General features: G+C 39.2%; 2 protein-coding genes across 7 annotated transcripts in view; both read left to right on the top strand.

Annotated features, from left to right (window-relative positions):
• Positions 1 to 22443, top strand: part of Ltn1 (E3 ubiquitin-protein ligase listerin) — a 1386601-nt gene that overhangs the window by 362208 nt on the left and 1001950 nt on the right. The gene's annotated exons all lie outside the window — the stretch shown is intronic.
• On the top strand, positions 18093 to 19329 carry LOC137253900 (uncharacterized). Its single transcript, XM_067791513.1, has 3 exons — positions 18093 to 18318; positions 18662 to 18721; positions 19049 to 19329. The coding sequence occupies exons 1-3, from the start codon at positions 18264 to 18266 to the stop codon at positions 19246 to 19248; spliced, it is 315 nt and encodes a 104-aa protein (XP_067647614.1). The 5' UTR covers positions 18093 to 18263; the 3' UTR covers positions 19249 to 19329.

Genomic DNA, 22443 nt, shown 5'->3' with positions numbered 1-22443 from the left:
TTGGGATGTCATCTTCTTTTATGATAAAATAGTAGGCCATCACTTTTAAATCCGCCCTAACTGTGCCTAACGTTCTTTTTGCAAAGCCTAGTTATTTTTATTGAGTATTCTGCGAAATTCGGTAGAAATCTTTTGTAATATTTGCAGAAAGCTACGAATCTTTTAACTTCATCGGCTGTTTTTGGTGTTGGGTAGTTTTGAACTGTTTCGAATTTGCTTGGGTCGGGTAGTATTCCCTGTCTTGTACATTTATGTCCTTAGTAAGTTACTTCCTGGGTGAAAAATAGGCATTTGTCTGGATGTAGTTTAAGGTTAAATTTCCTACATGTGGAGAACACGTCTCTTAAGTTTTTTAACACTAAAGGATACTATCATCTCTAAGCCGATGCTAAGCAGTGACTTGTATGCACATCAATAGATCAATCATTATATCTACACATATGTACGTACACGCAGCGGAGAAGAGACGCACAAACACATGCAGATATCTTATCTGAGATGCTCCCAAAAGTATGGAATTATAATTGTGGAAGTGTCGCTCACAAATACACGCGCATATGAGAAGCTCTACACGTGCATCTGTAGTTATAATTATATAGCAGTAACTAAGTAAATTCTGGAAGAGCCTAGAAGTATGTAAACGAGAAATCACAGAGTATAAAAGGCCGCAACAGTAGAGGCACGACAATCAGTTTGATTTAACACGCTATCTGACGAGAAATAGTAGTGTTATTGTGAAGAACTTTAATAAAGGCCATTTTACATTTTTGAATAGTGAAGTTATTTATTCAACAGTTTAGTGAGAAATCGAGCAGTCTTGCCGTCAAAGGAAAGCTGGATGGCAAGGAGCGTGTACTGACTGTAAATACGGGCGAATCTCACTCCTTAATCCGATCTGATTTGGTCAATCGGAGAGTAAAGCCATTACCTGGAGCAAGGTTGCGTACGGTCACAGGCGAGTATAATCAAGTCCAGGGAGAAGTAATATGTGAAGTCTTAATTGGGAAGGTCATGGTTCTACACAAATTCATTGTGGCGGAGATTGTTGGTGAAGTCATGTTGGGAGTGGACTTCTTAGTTGACCATGATCAAGATCGATATGCTGAGAAGGGTTATGCGTTATGAGAACCAGGATGTACCACTTAACTTTAGTTTGGAGGAAGGGTTCAGCAGTAATCGAGTACTGGTGGAGAAGACTCGACAAAGACCACGGAAGTCAACGGTAAAGGTTGATGGATCGAATGGGTCAAATAAAGCGAAATCAAAAGTGCCTGCGAGAGAAACACTGGCATTTACAAAACCAAATGGACGCACGAAAACTAAGGAAAGAATTTTCCAGAAGGAATTCGAGGGTAGTTTCAATCCAGGGCGCACCACTGTTGTGAAACGTGGGAAGGATACTGAATATGCGAAGCCAATCCGTCAAGCGCAAGCTCTGCGAAGTAGTTCACTGGCCAAACAACAGAGTGAGAGGGAACGATCCAGGATAATGAGTAGTAAGATGAAACGCAGGTGTGCAAGCTCTGCGAAGTAGTTCATTGGCCAAACAACAGAGTGCGAGGGAACGATCCAGGATAATGAGTAGTAAGATGAAACGCAGGTACGATGAGAACAATAATTCGGAAGGTTTCTTGGCGGGAGATTTGGTACTGTTATACAACCCTCACCGACGGAAAGGTGTTCCATCCAAATTTCGGTGCAGTTGGGACGGCCCGTACAAAGTTGCGAAGAAGATCAGTGATACCATGTACCGAATGCAAACCATTGGGAAACCACCAATAGAAGAGTGGTACATTTGGAGATGCTAACGGCGTTTAGATCGAGAGATTTGTCTGATCGGGACGACCAGACTTAGGTGGAGGGCAGTGTGCCGAATATTAGCAATACTAAGGGATACTATCATCTCTAAGCCGATGCTAAGCAGTGACTTGTATGCACATCAATAGATCAATCGTTATGTCTGCACATATGTACGTACATGTAGCGGAGAAGATACGCACAAACACATGCAGATATCTTATCTGAGATGCTCCCAAAAGTATGGAATTATAATTGTGGAAGTGTCGCTCACAAATACACGCGCATATGAGAAGCTATACACGTGCATCTGTAGCTATAATTATATAGCAGTAACTAAGTAAATTCTGGAAGAGCCTAGAATTATGCAAACGAGAAATCACAGAGTATAAAAGGCCGCAACAGTAGAGGCACGACAATCAGTTTGATTTAACGCGCTATCTGGCGAGCAATAGTAGTGTTATTGTGAAGAACTTTAATAAAGGCCGTTTTGCATTAAGGGATAGTGGAGTTATTTATTCAACAGTTTAGTGATTCGAACGTTATCAGAAGATTGCAAATAAGGGGAATTGCACTAAATTCGTTACAATATGCTTTTCCGAACAACCTAATACGACTAAATCATACATATAGAGAAATGCTTGTGAGGGTCTGAGACCTGCGAATGCTAGTGTCATCATTCTTTGGAATGAATTAGGTGCTACTTTTAGTATAGAGTAGTCTTTTGAATCTATATGTGCCATTTTTGGCTGTGAACGAGGTTATATCCCTAGAGTCTGGGTGTAGTTCTATTTGATGAAAGCCTGACGTAAGGTCTAGGCATGAAAAATATTTTGCTCTTCCAAGTTGATCTAGGATATCATCAATTCTTGGGGGTGGGAATTTATCTGCTGCTAACTTTTTGTTTACCTATCTGTAGTCGACAACCAATCTCCATCTTTTTTCTGTATTCCCTGGAAGTGGTTTTTTAGGGACTAGTAAGATTGGGCTGTTGTATTCCGATATGGAAGGTTCTATTATGTCATCTTCGATTAACTTATTTACCTGTTTGCTTATCTCCCCTTTTTGTGTCTGAGGCAGTCTATACTTTTTTATATAGATTGTAAAAATTATTGGACGAAATTGGTTCTGTTTCTAGTGCAAATATGTTTATGAATTCTGTGCATAATGATGTTAACTGAGAATTTACAAATTTTGGAAAGTTGTAGGTTAATCTTTTTAATTTTTCTGTATCATTGCTATTTTTATTGTGTGTGGTTGGTTCAATTAGTGTATAATCATCTAAATTCTCAGTATTAATTTTGTAATTTTGAATAGTTGTGTTGATGATTCTAACGAAAGTTTGATCTTTATTTGTAATTGTGTTTGCTATGAAGATGCCTTCAGATAATTGTTGGTGAGGTATGAAGATGTTTTTACTATCGGTGTTCACTTTAACTTGTCTAATGACTTCAGATTAAGCAGGGATCGTGATTGTGTTGACGGACAGGCAGTTTGTTAAATGCATTGTTATTGTTTGGGGAAAATGATATGGTATTAGGTTTAGTTTATCCTCTGTTTTGCCATAATCTAGAATGCAACTGTATTTCTTTATAAAATCTAGTCCTATTATTCCATCACATGGGATTGGGAAGTCATCTTCTTTTATGATAAATTAGTAGGTCATCACCTTTTAAATCCGCCCTAACTGTGCCTAATGTGCTGGTTACAGTTTTTTTTGTGTTGCATTTATTTTTGTATGATTATCTATTTGATTTTTTTTTGCTAATTCAGATATCTGCTCCTGTATCTACTAAGAAGTTTCAAATTGAATTGTTTAGTGATGTTTTTGTAGATATAATATATTATAATATTATAGCTATTTAAGTGTAGATTTAATACACATATTTTTCTATCTACTTATCTTGAAGTGGAGTCTCTTGGTTTTCCTGCTGGTGCAACTGCGCGCGTTACGGGTCTGGTTATAAGTTCTGTTGTCGTTTTGGGTTTGTGAACCTCTTTGAGAATTATTATTTGGTCTAGAGTTGTATCTTGGCTGCGGTCTAAATCCTCTGCCTCGGTAACTCCCGTAGTTGTTACGTCGGTAACCTCCACGGGAATTACTCCGGTATTGACTCTGCTGCCGTATGTTTAAAATTGTATTTGAGCTGCTCGTTATTTCTGTACAACTGTTTGTAAATTTGGAAATTGCATCGTTCATTGATGTGAATGTTCCTGCTTGCATAATCATTTTAACTTTGTCAATGGAGCAGTTTTTACACATAGCTTTGACTGCTGCTTGTGTGGAATATCTAGTCGCTAAGTCTGGGGTGAGTCCATCTGAGATATAAGTTCCTTCCAACGACCTAGTAATTTTTTCTATTTCGGCTGTGTAGTGGTTTGCAGTTTTGCTGCGTTGTTGGATATTCAAGAGTTTTGCCGTTAAAACCTACTGGTTCACCTTTTATTGCGGTTTTTAATATTAGCTTTATTTGTGCGATTGTGCTTTCGTCACTGATGAAGTAGATATAATATATTATAATATTATAGCTATTTAAGTGTAGATTTAATACACATATTTTTCTATCTACTTATCTTGAAGTGGAGTCTCTTGGTTTTCCTGCTGGGTGCAACTGCGCACGTTACGGGTCTGGTTATAAGTTCTGTTGCCGTTTTGGGTTTGTGAATCTTTTTGATAATTATTATTTGGTCTAGAGTTGTATCTTGGCTGCGGTCTAAATCCTCTGCCTCGGTAACTCCCGTAGTTGTTACGTCGGTAACCTCCACGGGAATTACTCCGGTATTGACTCTGCTGCCGTATGTTTAAAATTGTATTTGAGCTGCCCGTTATTTCTGTACAACTGTTTGTAAATTTGGAAATTGCATCGTTCATTGATGTGAATGTTCCTGCTTGCATAATCATTTTAACTTTGTCGTTGGAGCAGTTTTTACATATAGCTTTGACTGAGTCCATCTGAGATATAAGCTCCTTCCAATGACCTAGTAATTTTTTCTATTTCGGCTGTGTATTGGTTTGCAGTTTTGCTGCGTTGTTGGATATTCAAGAGTTTTGCCGTTAAAACTTCTACTGATTCACCTCTTATTGCGGTTTTTAATTTTAGCTTTATTTGTGCGATTGTGCTTTCGTTACTGATGGAGTTTCTTGCCGTGCCTTTTAGCTTGGTCTTCATCATTGTTACTGCTAAGGCTTCGTGTGCATCCTTGATTTGATCGAGTATATCAAGAGCATCTAAGAAAGTGTGCAAATTTTCCGGCTTACCATCAAACTCTGGTAATACTGAGGAAGCAGTTTTAATGAACTCTTACTACTGTTTGTGTCATTGTAACGTTTATAATTGGGATATTTAATGGGTTATGTTCTTCCACTGATGGAGTCTGAGTCAGAGAAGGTGATGGAGTCCGGCTCCGAGAATGTTATGATAAAATTCGTTTAAAATCAACCTGGAGTTTCTCCTCTACTGTGGTTGGTATTGTTATTTCTATGCTGTGTCTTGCTAAGGAAGATACCAATTTATCTCGAACTTTGGAAAAAAATTGGAAAACTTTTTTTGGTGGTCTTTAGTAAGTTTATGATTTCCTTTATTGATCACCTGTCCTATGCTATTTTGGTTAGGTTAGGTTTAAGTGGGCCATCTCGTATAGCAAAATTGGCCTAACTATGGCCAATGCACTACCATAGGGGACATGCCCCATTTCCTCTTTACATGTGTAGAGGGCAACCGTGGCCTTACAGATACGTTCCGTGGTGTTTTGTGTCCAGTTCAATTTATTATCAAGTGTTAGCCCTAGATAGTTGGCGGACTCACTTAACTTAAGCAATGTGTTTGCCAGCACCGGAGTTTTGAGAGGTGGTATCTTATACTTCCTCGTAAAGAGCACCAGTTCCGTTTTATTTGGGTTCACGCCCAGACCATTATCAGCGGCCTCTTCGACCCTTCTTAATTCCACCTGCATCATATCGCAGAGAGTTTGAGGAAACTTCCCACTTATCACCAAGGCAAGGTCGTCAGCATATGCTACAACTTTACAGCCCCTCTCCTCCTCTATGGCCCTTACCAGTTGGTTTACCGCCAAGACCCACAGCAAGGGGATAGGACTCCACCTTGGGGAATTCCCCTACTGACGAGCCTGCTCACCGATACCCCTGCAAGGTCTGTGTATGTTCTCGCACGGTGCGTGGTAGCACGGAGAATATATATGTAAGAAAGAAATAAAGAGGCAAATATTTGTATTAGTGTAATGAGGATGATGGATTTATTGAGTGTTAATTTGGTACAATATTTTACCTTCGATGTGTGATGTGGCGTGACAGCAGCAGCGACTTTCTTCCTCCGTGGTTGAAATGGAACAGAAATCAAGAAAATGATCTCCGTTGTACCGGACCGGAGATCGTGCGGGGGTTTCCAAGGGATATTTGTTATCCGATGGAAAACTCAGTTACCCGTGTTATGCTGCTTATATGTGTGAGTGACTGCATGCGAGTTAGCAATACATGACAGTGTACTTATGTATATACATATGTGCAACTAGATAAATTATGCATTAGGGTGGCCGTGTAAAATAGATATAAATATTTGGGTTCTGACCCAAACATGCCGGCCCCCTTGCGGTAAGCAACATCTGTGGGAGGAATTCCATGCTTCAGCTGTCACGCACATGTAGTACTTAAAAACTAATTTTAATTTTTTGCTTATTTTGAATAAATATGTATTGGCTGATCGCGCCCGTACTTGATTGATAATAGAGGCCGCTGTAGGAAGAAAAGAAGCAACATATTAAAGCTGAAAACAAGAACGAGTTACAATTCAACGCACTTTATTAGTATAAACCTCGTTTGGATTTCAAGTTTTTCGTAGTCTGGACCAAGAGGACATGTCTCCGTTCCAGATTTCGACGATTGTAAGATTATTTTCCATCTGGACAAAGAGGCCAAGTCTCCGTTCCAGATTGTAACTTTACGAGATTTAAGGTTATATCCAGACGAAGAGGACGGGTCTCCGTGCCAGATTGGATTTATTTTGTTATTGTTGGTTTTAATTTCAATAAAATGTTTTATATTAAAATGAATTTTGGTTGGGTGGCGAACGCTTTAATAATTTTGAGTTATTTCGTGAAATTACATTGACCATCTAAGATGGCTTTATGTGGCTGGAAACTCCACGGCGGGGAAATTCGCCGTATGCGCAGTATTGTATTTTCAATGGAGAAAAGAGATGATCGCGGTTAGGGCTCAAAACCGTTGATCAACTGGTTAGTGATCACTTCCGAAAAGCTCCGTTGAGTGCACCTTATTTTCCCTATACATCGACTTTGGGTTCCTGACTTTTAATTATAAGTGGAAACTAAAATTTATTCGAGTTTAATCGGAATTATTTTCCATTTTCTATGTTAAGGCCGAAAACTTGTAGTTTGGACTACGATCGAAAAATTTGTTATTTCGAATATGATCGAAAGTGTGTAGCTTTATTTTTATTTTGTGACTACTTTTGCCACAAGATTCCTTCTACCCAAGAAAAGTTTCACATTTCGGGCTAGTTTTTGTAGTATTCGACAAAAACTCTTGCTAAATAATTTTTAATTGGAAGTTATTCTTAACTTTCCGCGTTTTTCCATATTTCATTTGCCATTCGTCGTTATTTTTACAAAAAGATTCAGTAAAATATTCATGAATCATTTAACTGTGAAAATTAAAAAAAAAAAAATTGGTGCCTGTGATGTGCGTCAGGAACACGCATACTGAAAAGTGGTGTTCATTTATTTTTCTGATATGGCAACACCACACCAATGACAAATGGAAGAAGAAGAATGTTATTACATAATAAACATGATCATGGTAAGTAATGAAAGTTGTAAAATTGTACGGTTCGTGTTAAATTAATCCCTTTAATAACTTCTTCTTTTCTTTTATTTTCTTTTCTTTTCAGATTATGCAAATTAGTATAAAGTCCTTGTGGTACACACGTACTTGTACGCCTGAATATTGATCCCCCCAAAAATAATGGTTTGAGGTTTTTCCATTCATGGATGAAGGTGAACATTAATAAAATAATTAAAAACAAATTTTTAAGTTAAACGGTTTTATTGAAAACAATACTTACATGAAGTAGTAATAATATTAAAAGCTAAAAAATAATTAGGTAGGCCGAAGGTACTAATCATCACACTCCTCATCAACCTAGGGCGTTGATCAGATAATTAAATAAAAGCGTTGGGCGCGTGAAATTTCTAAAAATGTGAGGCGTAGCATAACCTGATTAAGGTTCAGTTGGTCTTAGATATGACTACCACAGACCTCCCATATGTGGAGAGGCGGTGGGAATGAAGTGCCATTGCAGAAGTTGATGAGCCTATTCAGACAACGCGTTCTCACGCGAATCTGCTATAAACGCCTTAAATTCAGATCTCGGAGATCGTGAGGCTCCGAAAGGTTAGTTCCATTGTCGGAATAGATATTTTTTCAATAAACCGTGAGAATGCCCCAAGGAAGGATTGGGTGCTGAGGTCGTTGTGGTTTCCAAATGTATGGCTTTCGTACTAAAGCAGACAAACTGACAGACATAACCTTTTGAAGTACGGCACCCTCTACCTCTATAACTGTTTATGTCGAATGGTTCTGCAAACTCTACCCCGGTGTTAGTAAATGGTCGGGAAAATATGGTACGTTCTTAAGGAAGAGTCCCCATGAGTTGGGTTTGTACCCGCTTATTATAGATCGTGCAGACCTTACGGCTGTGAATAATGGACTGTATCATATTTTTAACTCTAGGAATCCAGTATTGGGTTCTAATAAGCCTAAACATTAGTTGAGTTTCCCCATGAAGAGATATGTCGTGGATAAACTGAACTAAAAGTCGAGACAATTTGCATTTGTATGGTAGGATGATTGGTCGTTATAGGGTAAGTCAAGAGACGCCCGTAAGCGACCACCAACCCTTATGACGTCATCGTTATCTAAGAAAGGGTCAAGAGGGATCACTTAGCTTTTAGAATCGACCGGTTTCTCTGATTTGAGATTTTTGCATTCGCTGAGCATCGTTAAGTCTGCTTGTAGGGTAGGGCCCGTATAAAGAACGTCGTTTAGGCTTACTCCGTTTGCTGTCGGACTAGATGCGTTAAATATGACGCGAACTTTAGTGGAGGTACTTTCTTCTTTGATGACGGCGTGATGAGGTAGAAAATAATGGTCAGAAGAGTCTGGTGGCACGTTGCTGTTGATCCTTGACATATGTCCTAGTTCCCCGTATTCGGTCACAACTCGATTGTACACCGTTTGTAGGCTAGCATTTTTTGCGAGGCGCTCGTTTCGGAAGAACTGAGAGCAGGCTCTTTTCAGAGATGGTCCTAGAGAGATGTTTGATGGAAATTCCCGTTTCAATGGTAGTGAGACAGTATATTTCCCTGTATTATCCCTTGTGGTTGTATTTTTATACAATTCCTGGCAGTACTGTTCGTCTGGATTTAGAAGTTTGTTTTTGGGGAGTTCTTCTATCTCCCAAAAGGCGGATAGTTGTTTATCCAATGATACGTCATTGTAATAAGAGACGATTCGGTTTGTTTGCTCCTGAGTATCTGCACGGCCTGTAAGGATCCAGCCGAAAACAGTTTGTTGTGCTAACAGTTTACCAAGCACATTCTTCTGCAATCCTTTCAGGATTTGAGGGTAAATATCCTCTCCGAGATCTAGATCCACTTGCTTGTTTACAAAGAATCTTTTATCTGCCAAATCGAGATCTGGGAATGATTGCTTTGTCATCGCATTGATCTGGCACGTTGGAAGATTCCCTGTTAGGTGAGGCAGGACAAGGAGCGTTGCGTGTAAAGAGAATAATGGGTCAAATAGGGACCGCAAATCTATTGTATAAGATTCTTTGACCTGTGCGGATAATGCGTTGGTAATACCGGAAACTTGAGCGCGAATTTTCTTGGATGGCAGGTTAATTCGACGTTTAAGACGTTCGGTGATGAACGATCACTCAGAACCAGAGTCAATTAGGGATCTAGCTGAAAAATTGGTATTATTGTAATTAATGTTGACACGAGCAGTGCCTAGCAGTACACCTGTTGTATGCGCATGACAAGATTGCACATTCGAGACTTGCTTCTCATGTGACTTTGAATTTTGTCTCTCCCTTGCCTGTTTTGATGTTGATGGGACATCTTCATCCGAATGCTTTGCATGCGCTGCTGTCTTCTGTTGAATTTTTTGTATATGTAGGAGCGTGTTGTGTCGAGAATGCCAAGTGCTGCAGTTGTATGATCTTGTACATTTCGACACATTATGTCCAGAAGATAAACAATTCAAGCAGCTATTATTGCTCTTAATAAAAACGACATCGAATCGGGGCAAGGTCCTTGTTCGATATGTAAATGGCCGTGAACATATCTCGGAATGTTGGCCACGACAAATAGTCACCCTTGAACACATCTGTATCGCACGGAAAAAGACGCATATTGTGTGTTCGGGTGGTTGAAGCTTCAGGCTCCTTGGTGCCCTTGGATAACTGGTCAGACAACTTACCCATTGCAGTCAAGCATCGTACATACGATTGGTATGACAATTTGTATTTCTTTTTAATGGAAAAAAGTTCTTTTTTCCGTCGATTGTATTGGCGCTCAATAGACGTTTCATTTGCGTATTTTTTGACTCGCTGAATTCCTTGATTAGACGCTCCTTTAAAGAATCATATTTTTTGGCAGCCGGAGGTCTTCGAATAATATCAGCTGCATGTTTAAGCATCGCGGAATCAATTTCCGCCACTATCGTATAAAATTTGGTATCATCTGTAGTTATGTTTGAGCGCATGAATTGTGCTTCATCTTGTTAAACCATAGCCGAACTTCAGGTTTTCAAAATTGGGGAGGCTTTACAGCGACACGAGCTACTGGCAACGCATTTGATACATCTAAAAAAATATCTCCTTCCGTATTCATTTTCCTTTATCGTCGGGGTCACTAATTGTAGTTTGTTTGTGTTATTATAATTTATTAATAACCTTTCTGACAAAAGTGATACAATAAATAAAAACTGAAATGAAAGTCAAACTATGTGTATACTGCAACGATCGAATGACCAGTTTTTGTTGTTAGCGCTTACACCACTTAAATGAATATTATCGACTAACGATTATAATCGATAATTATCGATGTTCAGTGTTGCCGCTACACATATATATGGGGTATTCCATCCGATTTCGACCAATTTTGAACCCGAACCCTTTAGAATTGGCTGAAAGTTTTTCTTCTTTTTCTAGTTTACGAAAGACGTTTTTCAGAAGTTTTTCAAATTGTTTCATCCAACTCAAAAAAAGTTATGAATTTAAAAAAAAACACCGTTTTTGTTTTCAAAATGCTATAACTTTTTCAAAAATTGACCGTTTGGGATCTTTTTTTTTTTAAGGGCGAAATTCGAAAAATCTAGAAAAACTGAAAAATTAGAAAAAAAAACTTTAAAAATTTTTTTTGAATTTTTTTTCGAAAAGTACATTTAAAAACAAATTAAAAAAAAAGATCCCAAACGGTCAATTTTTGAAAAAGTTACAGCATTTTGAAAACAAAAACGGTGTTTTTTTTTAAAATTCATAACTTTTTTTGAGTTGGATGAAAAAATTTGAAAAACTTCTGAAAAACGTCTTTCGTAAGCTAGAAAAAGAAGAAAAACTTTCAGCCAATTCTAAAGGGGTCGGGTTCAAAATTGGTCGAAATGGGATGGAATACCCCATATATACGTGTAGCGGCAACACTGAACATCGATAATTATCGATTATAATCGTTAGTCGATAAGTGTACAAAAAAAAGAGCACTTGGATTTCAATCGTCGGGCATGTACTGTCCGATCATATTTTGCGAAGAAGCTGATGCATGCGCTTTACCAACTCGCCGCCGTATTTGAATAGCTTTGCAGGCAATCCATCAGCGCCCGTTGCCTTCTTGCTTTGTAATCTGGTTATTGCTATTCTGAGTTCGTCCTAATCGAGTAGGGCGACATTGAATCCATGTTGGTGTTGTTGTTGTAGCAATGCTCGCCCCACCTAATAGCCGCGACCGATCACAAATTGTCATCAATATCCTCTAACGGGAGTCCAAGGAAACTTGCCCTTTCAACAGGGGTGGACCATAAGGAAAGGGGTGTTAGAGGCGTTGGTTCCACATTACAATTGAAGAGATGGTTGGTGTCATGTGGGGACACATTGCAAGCGGGGCATACATTTTGTATGTCGGGGTTGATTCTGGATAGGTAAGAGTTTATCCTGTTACAGTATCCAGAACGAAGTTGAGCAAGAGTGACACGCGTTTCCCTGGGGAGTATGCGTTCCTCTTCCGCGAGTTTTGGATAATTTTCTTTAAGTACTGGATTCACCGGGCAATTCCCGGCATAAAGGTCCGACGCCTGTTTATGGAGTTCACTAAGGACCTGCTTGTGTGTTTTCACTTCATACGGCTGGGTTCTCAGGTGCCGCATTTCCTCAAAATGCTTACGGAGATGACTCCTTAAGCCCCTAGGCGGTGCTGGTTCATCAATCAGATGTCTGTTGGGATGCCCAGGTTTCTGGGTATTCAACAGGAACTGTTTGGTCAGCATCTCGTTTCTCTCCCTGATGGGGAGTATTCTCGCCTCATTACGCAGATGGTGTTCTGGGGACATAAGAAGACAGCCCGTGGCCATTCTGAGAGCAGTATTTTGGCAGGCCTGTAGTTTCTTCCAGTGGGTGGTTTTTAGGCTTGGCGACCATATGGGTGACGCGTAGCACGTAATCGGCTGGCTAATTGCTTTGTATGTAGTCATGAGCGTTTCTTTATCTTTTCCCCAGGTACTGCCAGCGAGGGATTTGAGGATTTTGTTACGGCTCTGAATTCTCGGAACAATTGCGGCTGCGTGCTCACCAAAATGTGGATCCTGATCAAACGTCACACCCAAGATTTTGGGGTGTAGGACAGTCGGTAGCGTAGTGCCATCGACGTGGATGTTCAAAATGGTCGACATTTGGGACGTTGTAAATAAGGTCGCGGATTTAGTCGGTGGTAATGTCAGGTTTCGCGAGGCGAAAAAACTGGAGAGATCAGGGAGGTAGCCGTTTATTTTATTGCATAGCGCATCGATCTTTGGGCCTGGACCTGTGGCCATTATTGTGAAGTCATCGGCGTAGGAAACGATTGTGACTCCTTCCGGTGGTGAAGGTAGCTTAGATATGTAGAAATTAAACGAAAGTGGGGATAGGACACCACCCTGTGGTACCCCTTGTTTAATTCTCCTTGGTTTTGATGTTTCGTTTCTAAATTGCACCGATGCCTGCCGACCACCCAGATAATTTGCGGTCCACCTTTTAAGACATGGGGGAAGGGTAGACCCTTCCAGGTCTTGCAGTAACGAGCCATGGTTGACCGTATCAAAAGCTTTTGATAGGTCTAGCGCTACGAGTACTGTTCTATGGTGGGGGTATTGATTTAAACCGCAATTTATCTGGGTGGTAATAGCATTTAGCGCGGTGGTAGTGCTATGGAGTTTTCTGAAGCCATGCTGATGAGGGGCTAGCTGCAAATTTGCTTGGAAATAAGGGAGCAAAATGGCTTCAAGCGTCTTTGCCACTGGCGATAGGAGAGATATCGGACGATACGACTCACCTATGTTAGCTGGTTTCCCAGGCTTTAGTAGCGGGACCACCTTGGCTATTTTCCATTTCTCGGATATGACAAAGGTGGAAAGAGACAGGTTGAAGACATGCGCTAAATATCTGAAACTCTCTTTCCCTAGGCTTTTTAGTATCGGCGTGGCTATGCCGTCTGGGCCCACTGCTTTGGATGGTTTAGCACGACCAATGGCGTTCTCAACCTCTTTAGCGGTGATGGTGATTGGTGACGCGCTGAATTTGTGTTTATGTGCGTGTCTATTGGCTCTCCGTCTATCTTTGTCGACCGTAGGATGCATTATATATTGTCGGCAGAAAGCGCTCGCGCATTTTTTCGCATCCGACAGCACCTTATCGCCAAAGGCGATGGAAACTTTGTCTTTGTGCTTAGACGGATTCGATAGGGACTTTACGGTGGACCAAAGTTTACCTACACCGGTAGAGAGGTTACAACCTCTTAGGTGCTCTTCCCATTTCGCCCGCTTGTGTTCGTCCACAAGCAATCTGATGCGTTGGTTTATATCCCTTATTTGGGGGTCGCCTGGATCAAGCTGTCTTATAAGGTCACGTTCTCTCGCTAAGTTTGCGGCCTCCGCCGGGAAGTGGGGCCCGATTTCGGGAATTCTCCCGGCGGGAATGAAATGTGCCGAGGCGGATTCAATGACCTTACGGAAGGCACGCTCCCCTTGGTGGGCATCAGTCGGGATAGGGAGGGCAGCAAAGCGGTTGTCTGTAAAGGATTTATATTCTTCCCACTTTCCTTTTTTGAAGTTTATGAAAGTGCGTTTTTCAGTGACGATGAAGTCGGCGGTACGCTCGAGCGAAATAAGTATGGGCAGGTGGTCGGATGCCAATGTTACCATCGGCTGCCAGTTGACACAGTTTACGAGTTCTGCGCTCACGATTGAGATATCTAGCGAGCTGTGACAGCTTCCTACCATACGTGTGGTGGCGTCTACGTTTATTGTGCAGAACGTCGTTTCTTCTATTTGATCCGCCAACATCTCACCCCTACATTGAATCCATCATCATCGATTGCAGGATCGGGTTCGTCATCCCTGTGCGGCAAATCGCTGTCTACATTTAGGAGAGCAGAGAAGTGTTCCCTCCGTAATCTAAGTACTCTCTGGACATTGGTGACAAAGTCGCCGTTTTCGTTCTTAAAAAATTCTGTCTGTCGCCGAATTTTTTGATAAAATTTTCGGGCGTTATTCCTGGTGGCGAGCAGCTCCAGCTCCTCGTAGTCACACCTTTCTGCCTCTGTTTTTTTCTTCCTGAAAAGGCGTCTCGCTTGTTTCAACTTGCGATAGCGTTCACACAATCCTCTTGTTGCACTCGCTTTTAACGTAGCCCTGTAAGCAGCGTATTTTCTTTCGGTTGCAACTTGGCATTCTTCATGGTACCAGTTATTTTTCCGTGGTCGCCGTCAACCAAGTGGTACGAAGTGCTTTTGCTACTGCATTCCGTCAGCTTCAGTTGTGCTCTCATAGAGGAGGAGTGAGAGTCGAGTTGCGAAATAATTGGCAGTCTGCTGCGATTGCAGCTTTTCAACGTCTATATTTCCTTGTGTTTTTTGTTCCTTGGTTTTAGCCGCGCAGTGGCGGGAGCGTATTTTGGTTGCGACAAGATAATGGTCCGAGTCGATATTAGGTCCTCATATCGTACGCACATCTAAAACGCTTTAGGCATGCCGTCCGTCTATCGCAACGTGGTCGAATAGTTGCGTGTATTTCGATCGGGGGACCGCCATGTAGCTTGGTGTATCTTTTTATGCATGAACCTCGTGCTAGATATAACCATGTTTCGAGCACACGCAAAGTCATTCACCCTCAGTCCTTTAGGAGATAGGCTGAACATTCCGTTATGTCCTTTATAAACTTTCATAGAATGCGTGAACGCCAAAACTTGATGACAAAGTCTCTCTCCCACCACGAAACTGACGCCGAAACTGCGCTTATTTGTATGGCCACTCCAATGGATGTCACAATTTTTAATCTTCTTCTTCCTTGTTTTGTCTAACACATTTCTTGGATGGCGGCGATATCAGATTTTGCTTTGACGAGGACATCAACCAGCCTTGCAACTGCACCAATCCCATTCAGGGAACGGGCGTTCCAGGTGCATGCGCTCAAATCATTGTGCTTTAAACGTTTGCCACGGTCGTCATCAGTAATGGTTTGTCTTCTTATCACAGGCTTGTTGTTGCTTTTCAGTGGAATGTGGTTTGACTTGGCGTTTATATAGCGAGCTTGATCCAAGACAGACGCCTGCTTGCAACCGTATCTCTTGGTGGACAGACGCTGCTGTAGCGTGCCTTGAGATTCGTACATTTGTGCATACATATATTTCGGCTCGTTTTGATATGGTCTGAAATTCATTGACTCTTACATACATATTCACTAATTTGTACACACATATATTCTGACTCACGCCATGACAGCTATGCCGTACGCCACCTAGTAACTTGAAGCTTATTATATTTCATTTTAAAGCCAACTAAATGCTCACCACAAGCTTTTGCATGCTGAAAAATTATTCCCACGATTTATTTATGCTTACGTTGCATTTCCCACAACTTATGAAGAACCTAAACAAACAGAATTTACGAATACGATGACCGAAATGACACAAACAGTAGTAGAATTAATTAAAACAGCCTCATCAGTGCTACATAAGTTTGATGGTAGGCCAGAAAATTCGAACAGTTTCCTAGATGCTCTTGATATTCTTGAACAGATAGGTAAAAGATAATCATGAAGCTTTGGCGATAACAATGATTAAAACCAAACTAAAAGGTATGGCAAGAAACCTTATTAGCAACGAAAACACAATTCAGGAAATAAAGACAAAATTGAAATCTGCTATTAACGCCCCGATTCTGAGCGTTACCGGTAAAATAGTACCCAGAACATTATGTAACCGAATCTCGTTACCAGTTCTTTTATCCGCGATTGTGGCCCAAGTGGCAACTCTGTCATCACAGAAAAACTCACCAGTGTCTGTGGAGAAATTTGATGGGTAGTTTTCTTCGCTTTCACGGTTGCCACTTTGGTCCATTTGGACCGAAAATGGTCTTGGTCCGCTGGCCCCTTTTCTTCAATTTTGGTCCTTTCTAGGCAGTAGCCACGATTGGTACTTTTCTTTCCTTTTCACTCAGGTAAAAATTCACAATATTGCCCACAAATTCACCACACTTTCGTTAGCCCGCATAAAATTTTGAAATTACTTCAACTCTCACCATAAAAAATTGCTCAATCAATAAAATGTACCAGAAAAATAACATTTCACCTAGGATAAATTATACAACACTATGTAAAATATATGAAAACAAAAATTGCTTCTCGCCTAGCATAGCTTATAGCGAGCACTCTGCCGTGAGCCTAACACTTTCAAAACATATACAAAGAAATTTGGCACGTTGATATTTAAATCTTTCTCACCCAGCTCAATGAGTTCAAGGAATTCCAGGACTATTGTGGTTTTAAGCCACGCAAGGTAATTAAAAACTAAGTATCTTGGCACAAGAAATATTTTAACTCGAAGACAGAAGGAAGCAAATGCTAAAGAGATTTGATTTCGGAAGAAATGTTTTGTATAAAATTATTCCCGTAGGTGCTAGCAGAACCCCTGAGGCCTGGGATCAAAACTCACACTTACTGAGTCTAGGCTCTGATATGAAGTTTAAACGTTAAGGGAAAAAGTAAGCATCTATAAAAATAGCACTAAAAAAATTGCCTAGTTTCATTTATGATCTACGTTTTCCACATACATAGTTGGGCAACACCAGAACGCAAATTTTGAAACGTTTCTTACTAAAACCTAACTGCACTATACATTTTATTTCACTGCAATCAAAAACATAATGCCAGAACCAAGAGCTTTGTGACCAAAACTAGGTTCACAACGTTTGGTTGGTGAAAGACAAAGACTATGTCAAAATATAGTACCATTTTGGGTTGCATGCACAATAAACGGGACGATGTGCATATGCATATTATGCATGATAAGTTTCTACATAGGTATATTGTAATTTATTCTGTGAAAGTACATAATGTAAACAAATATTTATAGCAAGAGGCAACACTTTTTGAAGTTTACTTCTATAGCGGCATGCATTCGAGAGAAACTGTAATGAAATTGGAAGACAACAACCATATGAATGTTGTTGTTGCGAAGCGACAACCATACCACACTCATATAGCAAAATCACCATAGACAATCTTAAGTACGGCAGTTGACATGAAAATGGAACCGTCAATATGGCTCATGTGGTAAGCGTGCGAATGAGCACGCAAAGGTCGCGGGTTCGACGCTATCTACTGTTTCTAATTTGTTTTTTTTTTTGTTTCTAATTTTTCTTTTTTTTTAAGTATCAAATCACCATTCTTTTATTTGAGAGTTTAAAACCACACTCCGGTGCCAAAGAGTTTAAAAGCTAATTATAAAATCACCATTCTTTTATTTGAGAGTTTAAAACCACACTCCGGTGCCAGAGAGTTTAAAAGCTAATTTACCATACTTACATACATATGTAAATAAAAATTTTTGAAATATATATGTACATATGTGCCGTTATTTATAAGCAAAATGTTGTATATTTTGTGATTTGAAATTATATGTACTATGTAATATTCTATTCAGTTTATTGAATTCAGCGAAGTCGGAGTAAAACGTCATAGAGATCGAGCGCGCTGTGCTTACTGTTTCCAGGTTTTCATAATTTTGTTGGTTACACCATATTGCGTTTAGGGATCGATATGCCGCGAAATAGGAACGGGGCTCGTGACCAACGGCGAATGCTAACTAGAAATCCCAAAAAACTTCAATTGAACTCACACGTGAATGTCGTGCACGCCGGAGGACATTAATGAATGTGCAAACAGTGAACACGGTGGTCGTAAGTACCTTTTTACACAAGTGCATATCGTCCGTTCCAAAGTAAAGATGTGTAAATCAAAATTTTCGTTTTTCGGGTTTTTATGATAAACATAAATAACTGACTGATGAGATTGTTCTCTAAATTGCAAAATGATCAAAAGTACGAAAATTGCGTCCGTGGATGCCTTTGAATTTTTTTTTTTTTTGTAAAGGAGCTCTATGAAAAAAAAATAAAAGTTTGAACTCGTTTTCCCAAAAAATTAAAATTTGATGTGAGATGTGTTTCATCTCTTTACTTTGGAACGAGCGATATGTATTTCGTAATCAATAGTCAAATCTTTCTTATTTGATATTTGTTGTAGTGGATATATCACCTGTGCAAGAACATGCTCCCATTGGACATAATGATGTAGTTTATCCTTGTGAGTACTTAAATACTTTTACATAGATATGTATATGTACATATGTATCGCTCATTTAATTCAATTGTGTCATAACTCTAAAATTACGATTTTTGAACTAATTGCGAGAAATTGTGCTTTGTTGTGTAAACAATTTTTGGTGATGGTTAAGATAAAAATTAAATAATACCTGTTGACAGCTGAAATGGCTCTTCTAAAAAGCTACATATAGGTACGTATGTATTTTGAAAAGTGCCACTGTTTAAAATAAATGAGCGATATATATATGTATGTAAACATCGTTTCGTTCATTGGTCTTAAAACCTTAATTTATAACTCACATTTCAGCTGATCCACAAGCGGATATACATAGTCATATTCCGTACTCACATTTTCACCGAAACACAGTTGCCCACAGAGAGTTTCAAACAAAGTTTTTAGACAATCCGTTTGGATATGTATGCTCCGTGTGTGATCGATTGTGGTTCAAGTTGGATTTAAAACCACCACGCGCAGAACATGAACAACTTTTAAGTGAAATTATTTAAAATTATAGCGCCACTGAGAATATTTTACTGTGCAATACGTGTTACATGGCTATCCACAAAAAATTTATTCCAACGATGTCTAAATTTAACGGTTTTAAATATCAAAAAAACCAGAGTTTTTACCACCTCTAGATTTAATTACCGAGAGACTCTTCTCTCCACGAATTCCTTTCATGCAAATAAGGCGGTTGCGACACGTTCATGGGCAATACGGAATTTATGGGCAAATAATTAATGTACCCGTCGACGTGAATAATATGGTAAGTCATTTACCTCGAAATATAGATGATGACCATTGCATTAATGTTCATATCAAGAGGAAGAAAATTCACAAATCAAGCTTTTTATCGGGATTGGTAAATAAAAGAACACTTCGTTTATGGCTTCAATATTTGACGCAAACACCACTATATGTTATGTACGATATTAAAATCGATGAAAGCTTTTTCAATGAAGATAGTATTATTGAAATCAATAGAGAAGAAATAAGTGAAAATATACCACTCGAAGAAAGTCTAACTGCGCAGCAACAAACTCTGATGTGGAATGATGATGAGTATTTGCGCATTGCACCTGGGCAGAATAATCTTCCGAAAAGCATAATTTTTGATGAACACGCTGAAGAACTCTCCTTTCCATCGATTTACTTAGGTCATTTCCGTAAATTCAGAGAGGGAGTAAACGCTACACAATTTACAATAGCGACTAGTGAATTAAGGAGATCTGACAGACGGCGAGTTACTCCGTATCATTTATTGTACGTTGCTATGAAAATTATGAGGTTAAGAGTCCGTGATTCTACTTACTATTGCTTTCAAGCATGTAGGAAGAAACACCAATATTACACGACAGCAAATTGAATCAGAGGAGTATATAAATAATTGTACAGAAAGTAATTTAGCTTTCTTGTGATCAATACCAAATTCTCTTTGGTATTGGAAAGAACGCAAACGGGACCTTTTCGCAATGATTCGACAGCTAGTCAAACCTACGATGTTTGTCACGTTGAGTGCCAATGAAATTAGATGGAAAAATTTAATACAAGTACTATATAAATTAAAGAATAATGGACAAGAAATATCAACGGAGGAGGTTGAGTCATTGGATTACATATCAAAAACTACGCTTGTAAATGAAGATGCTGTGACTTGTGCAATATATTTCAATAAAATAGTAAATATTATTTTGAATATTCTTCAGTTGAAGAAAAATAGCCAATTTGGAACTTTTCATGTAGTCGACTATTTTAAACGAATTGAGTTCCAACATAGGGGTAGCCCCCATGCACATATTTTATTGTGGTTGAATAATGCGCCATCGGATGCGCTTGGCGCAGGTAAACAAAATGCCATAGCTATGATAGATCAATTGATATCAGTTTCTTCAGTCGAAGCTTCTGGATATATTCGCTTGTAAACTCACAAGCATACTTTTACCTGTTACAAAACAACAAACGCTAACCAGCCTCGGAAATGTCGATTTGATGCTCCATTTATTCCGTGTAAGTTCACGGCGATATTGAAACCAATGCAGAAAAATCATCCAGAATATGCTAGTTATGCGATATAAATAATTACAAGTTAACGTCGAGAACAACGATTACAAAAGTACTGAATCATTTTACGAAGAAAATCAAGTTTCATCAGACGAAGATTACTTTTCCATTCTTGAAGCTGGCATTGTCAGACCGAAGGTATTTTTAAAACGACAGCCGAGTGAAAAATGGCACAACGCTTTCAATCCTTTCATTTTCAATATATTACAATCAAATACAGATTTACAGTTCATCATCGAAGAATACTCTTGTGATGCGTACGCGGTTGAATACGTTACTAAAACCAATAGAGGAATTAGCAACTTACAGCGACAAATTCTTGAAATAATGAATGATCATCCTGAGTTCGATATAGTTGAAATAACACGGAAAATGAGTGTCAATATGCTTAACACTGTTGAATTAACAAGTCAAGAAGCAGCGTGGTACCTACTTCGTGAACCGATGTCCAAAAGTTCAGTATCCGTAGTTTATATCCCTACCGTATGGCCTATTGAACGACAGCGTATTAGACGAACACAAAAAGAATTGGATGAAATGAGTACCGACGAAAGTTCAACAAACGTTTGGAAAAAAAAAAATGGTTTGATAAATATGAGCAACGCCCAGAAGATATGGAGGGGTTGACACTTGCGGAATTCGTTTCTGAATATACCAAAAGTTCAAGAGGAGTGTATATTCGTCGGAAGCAACGTCGTATCATTCGTTATAGAAATTATGATATAGCTTCAGATTTTAATGAATATAAACGAGAAATGGTGACTTTATACATCCCATTTCGCAATGAAGAAACTGAAATTCTTGACGAAATTAAATTTATTGGGATCTACGATGAAAATGAAAATCATATTTTGGAACGTCGTAGAGAGTTTGAGTCAGATTTAGACATAAACAAGACCATAGAGATTTGTCGAGAACTTTGTCGTGAAGATGACCAAGGGAACGAAAGCGATGAAATCTGTGAAGTTGCTACCAGATTTCCAGAGTGCAACCCATTCCAAACATTGTATGATAATCCAAATTCGAACGTAAACAGTGATTTGCGCTTAGCGACATTAAATAAACTGGGAGCTATTGCCAAACGAAAAGAAAATCTGATGCCAAATGGAGAATTTTATAAGCTCATGAGGATGTCAAACCAAAAACAAAAGGAACTTTTGATGCATGTCATTCACAATCTGCAATTACAAAATCCATCTATGTTGCAAATCTTCTTCACGGGACCTGCCGGGTGCGGAAAAACTTTTGTGATTAAACTATTGATGGAAATTTATAACCGATATTCAGAAAGCGATGGATTTTGCAATGCTTATATAACTTGTGCTTCAACTCGAAAAGCTGCTATTGCTATTGCTATTGATGGGACAACGATACACACTGCACTAAAGATAAGTATTTCAAAGTTGCTTCAGCTATCAATTGAAGTAGCACAACAATATAGATCCCTGTTTAAATACGTTCGAGTATTGATTATCGACGAAATTAGTATGATAGGGGCCGAGCTGTTGTCCCAAGTTGATTCCATACTAAAACAGATCACTGGTAATTTTCAAACAAACTTTGGATGTTTGGATCTTATTTTAATTGGCGATCTACGTCAGCTACCACCTGTTCGTGCTACACCGATTTATAAGCAAATC

The sequence above is a fragment of the Eurosta solidaginis genome, chromosome 5 (assembly GCF_040869045.1).
Source record: "Eurosta solidaginis isolate ZX-2024a chromosome 5, ASM4086904v1, whole genome shotgun sequence".
NCBI classification, from domain to species: Eukaryota; Metazoa; Arthropoda; class Insecta; order Diptera; family Tephritidae; genus Eurosta; species Eurosta solidaginis.
This window is presented reverse-complemented; position numbering and strand designations above follow the sequence as displayed.

What these genes read in the sequence shown, in the direction of transcription:
- LOC137253900 (XM_067791513.1), top strand. Translation starts at nt 18,264, where the DNA reads ATGTCGTGCACGCCGGAGGACATTAATGAATGTGCAAACAGTGAACAC. An exon ending in AAACAGTGAACACGGTGGTC is followed by an intron (nt 18,319 to 18,661) that starts GTAAGTACCTTT and finishes TATTTGTTGTAG; the next exon opens with TGGATATATCACCTGTGCAA. An exon ending in TAATGATGTAGTTTATCCTT is followed by an intron (nt 18,722 to 19,048) that starts GTGAGTACTTAA and finishes CTCACATTTCAG; the next exon opens with CTGATCCACAAGCGGATATA.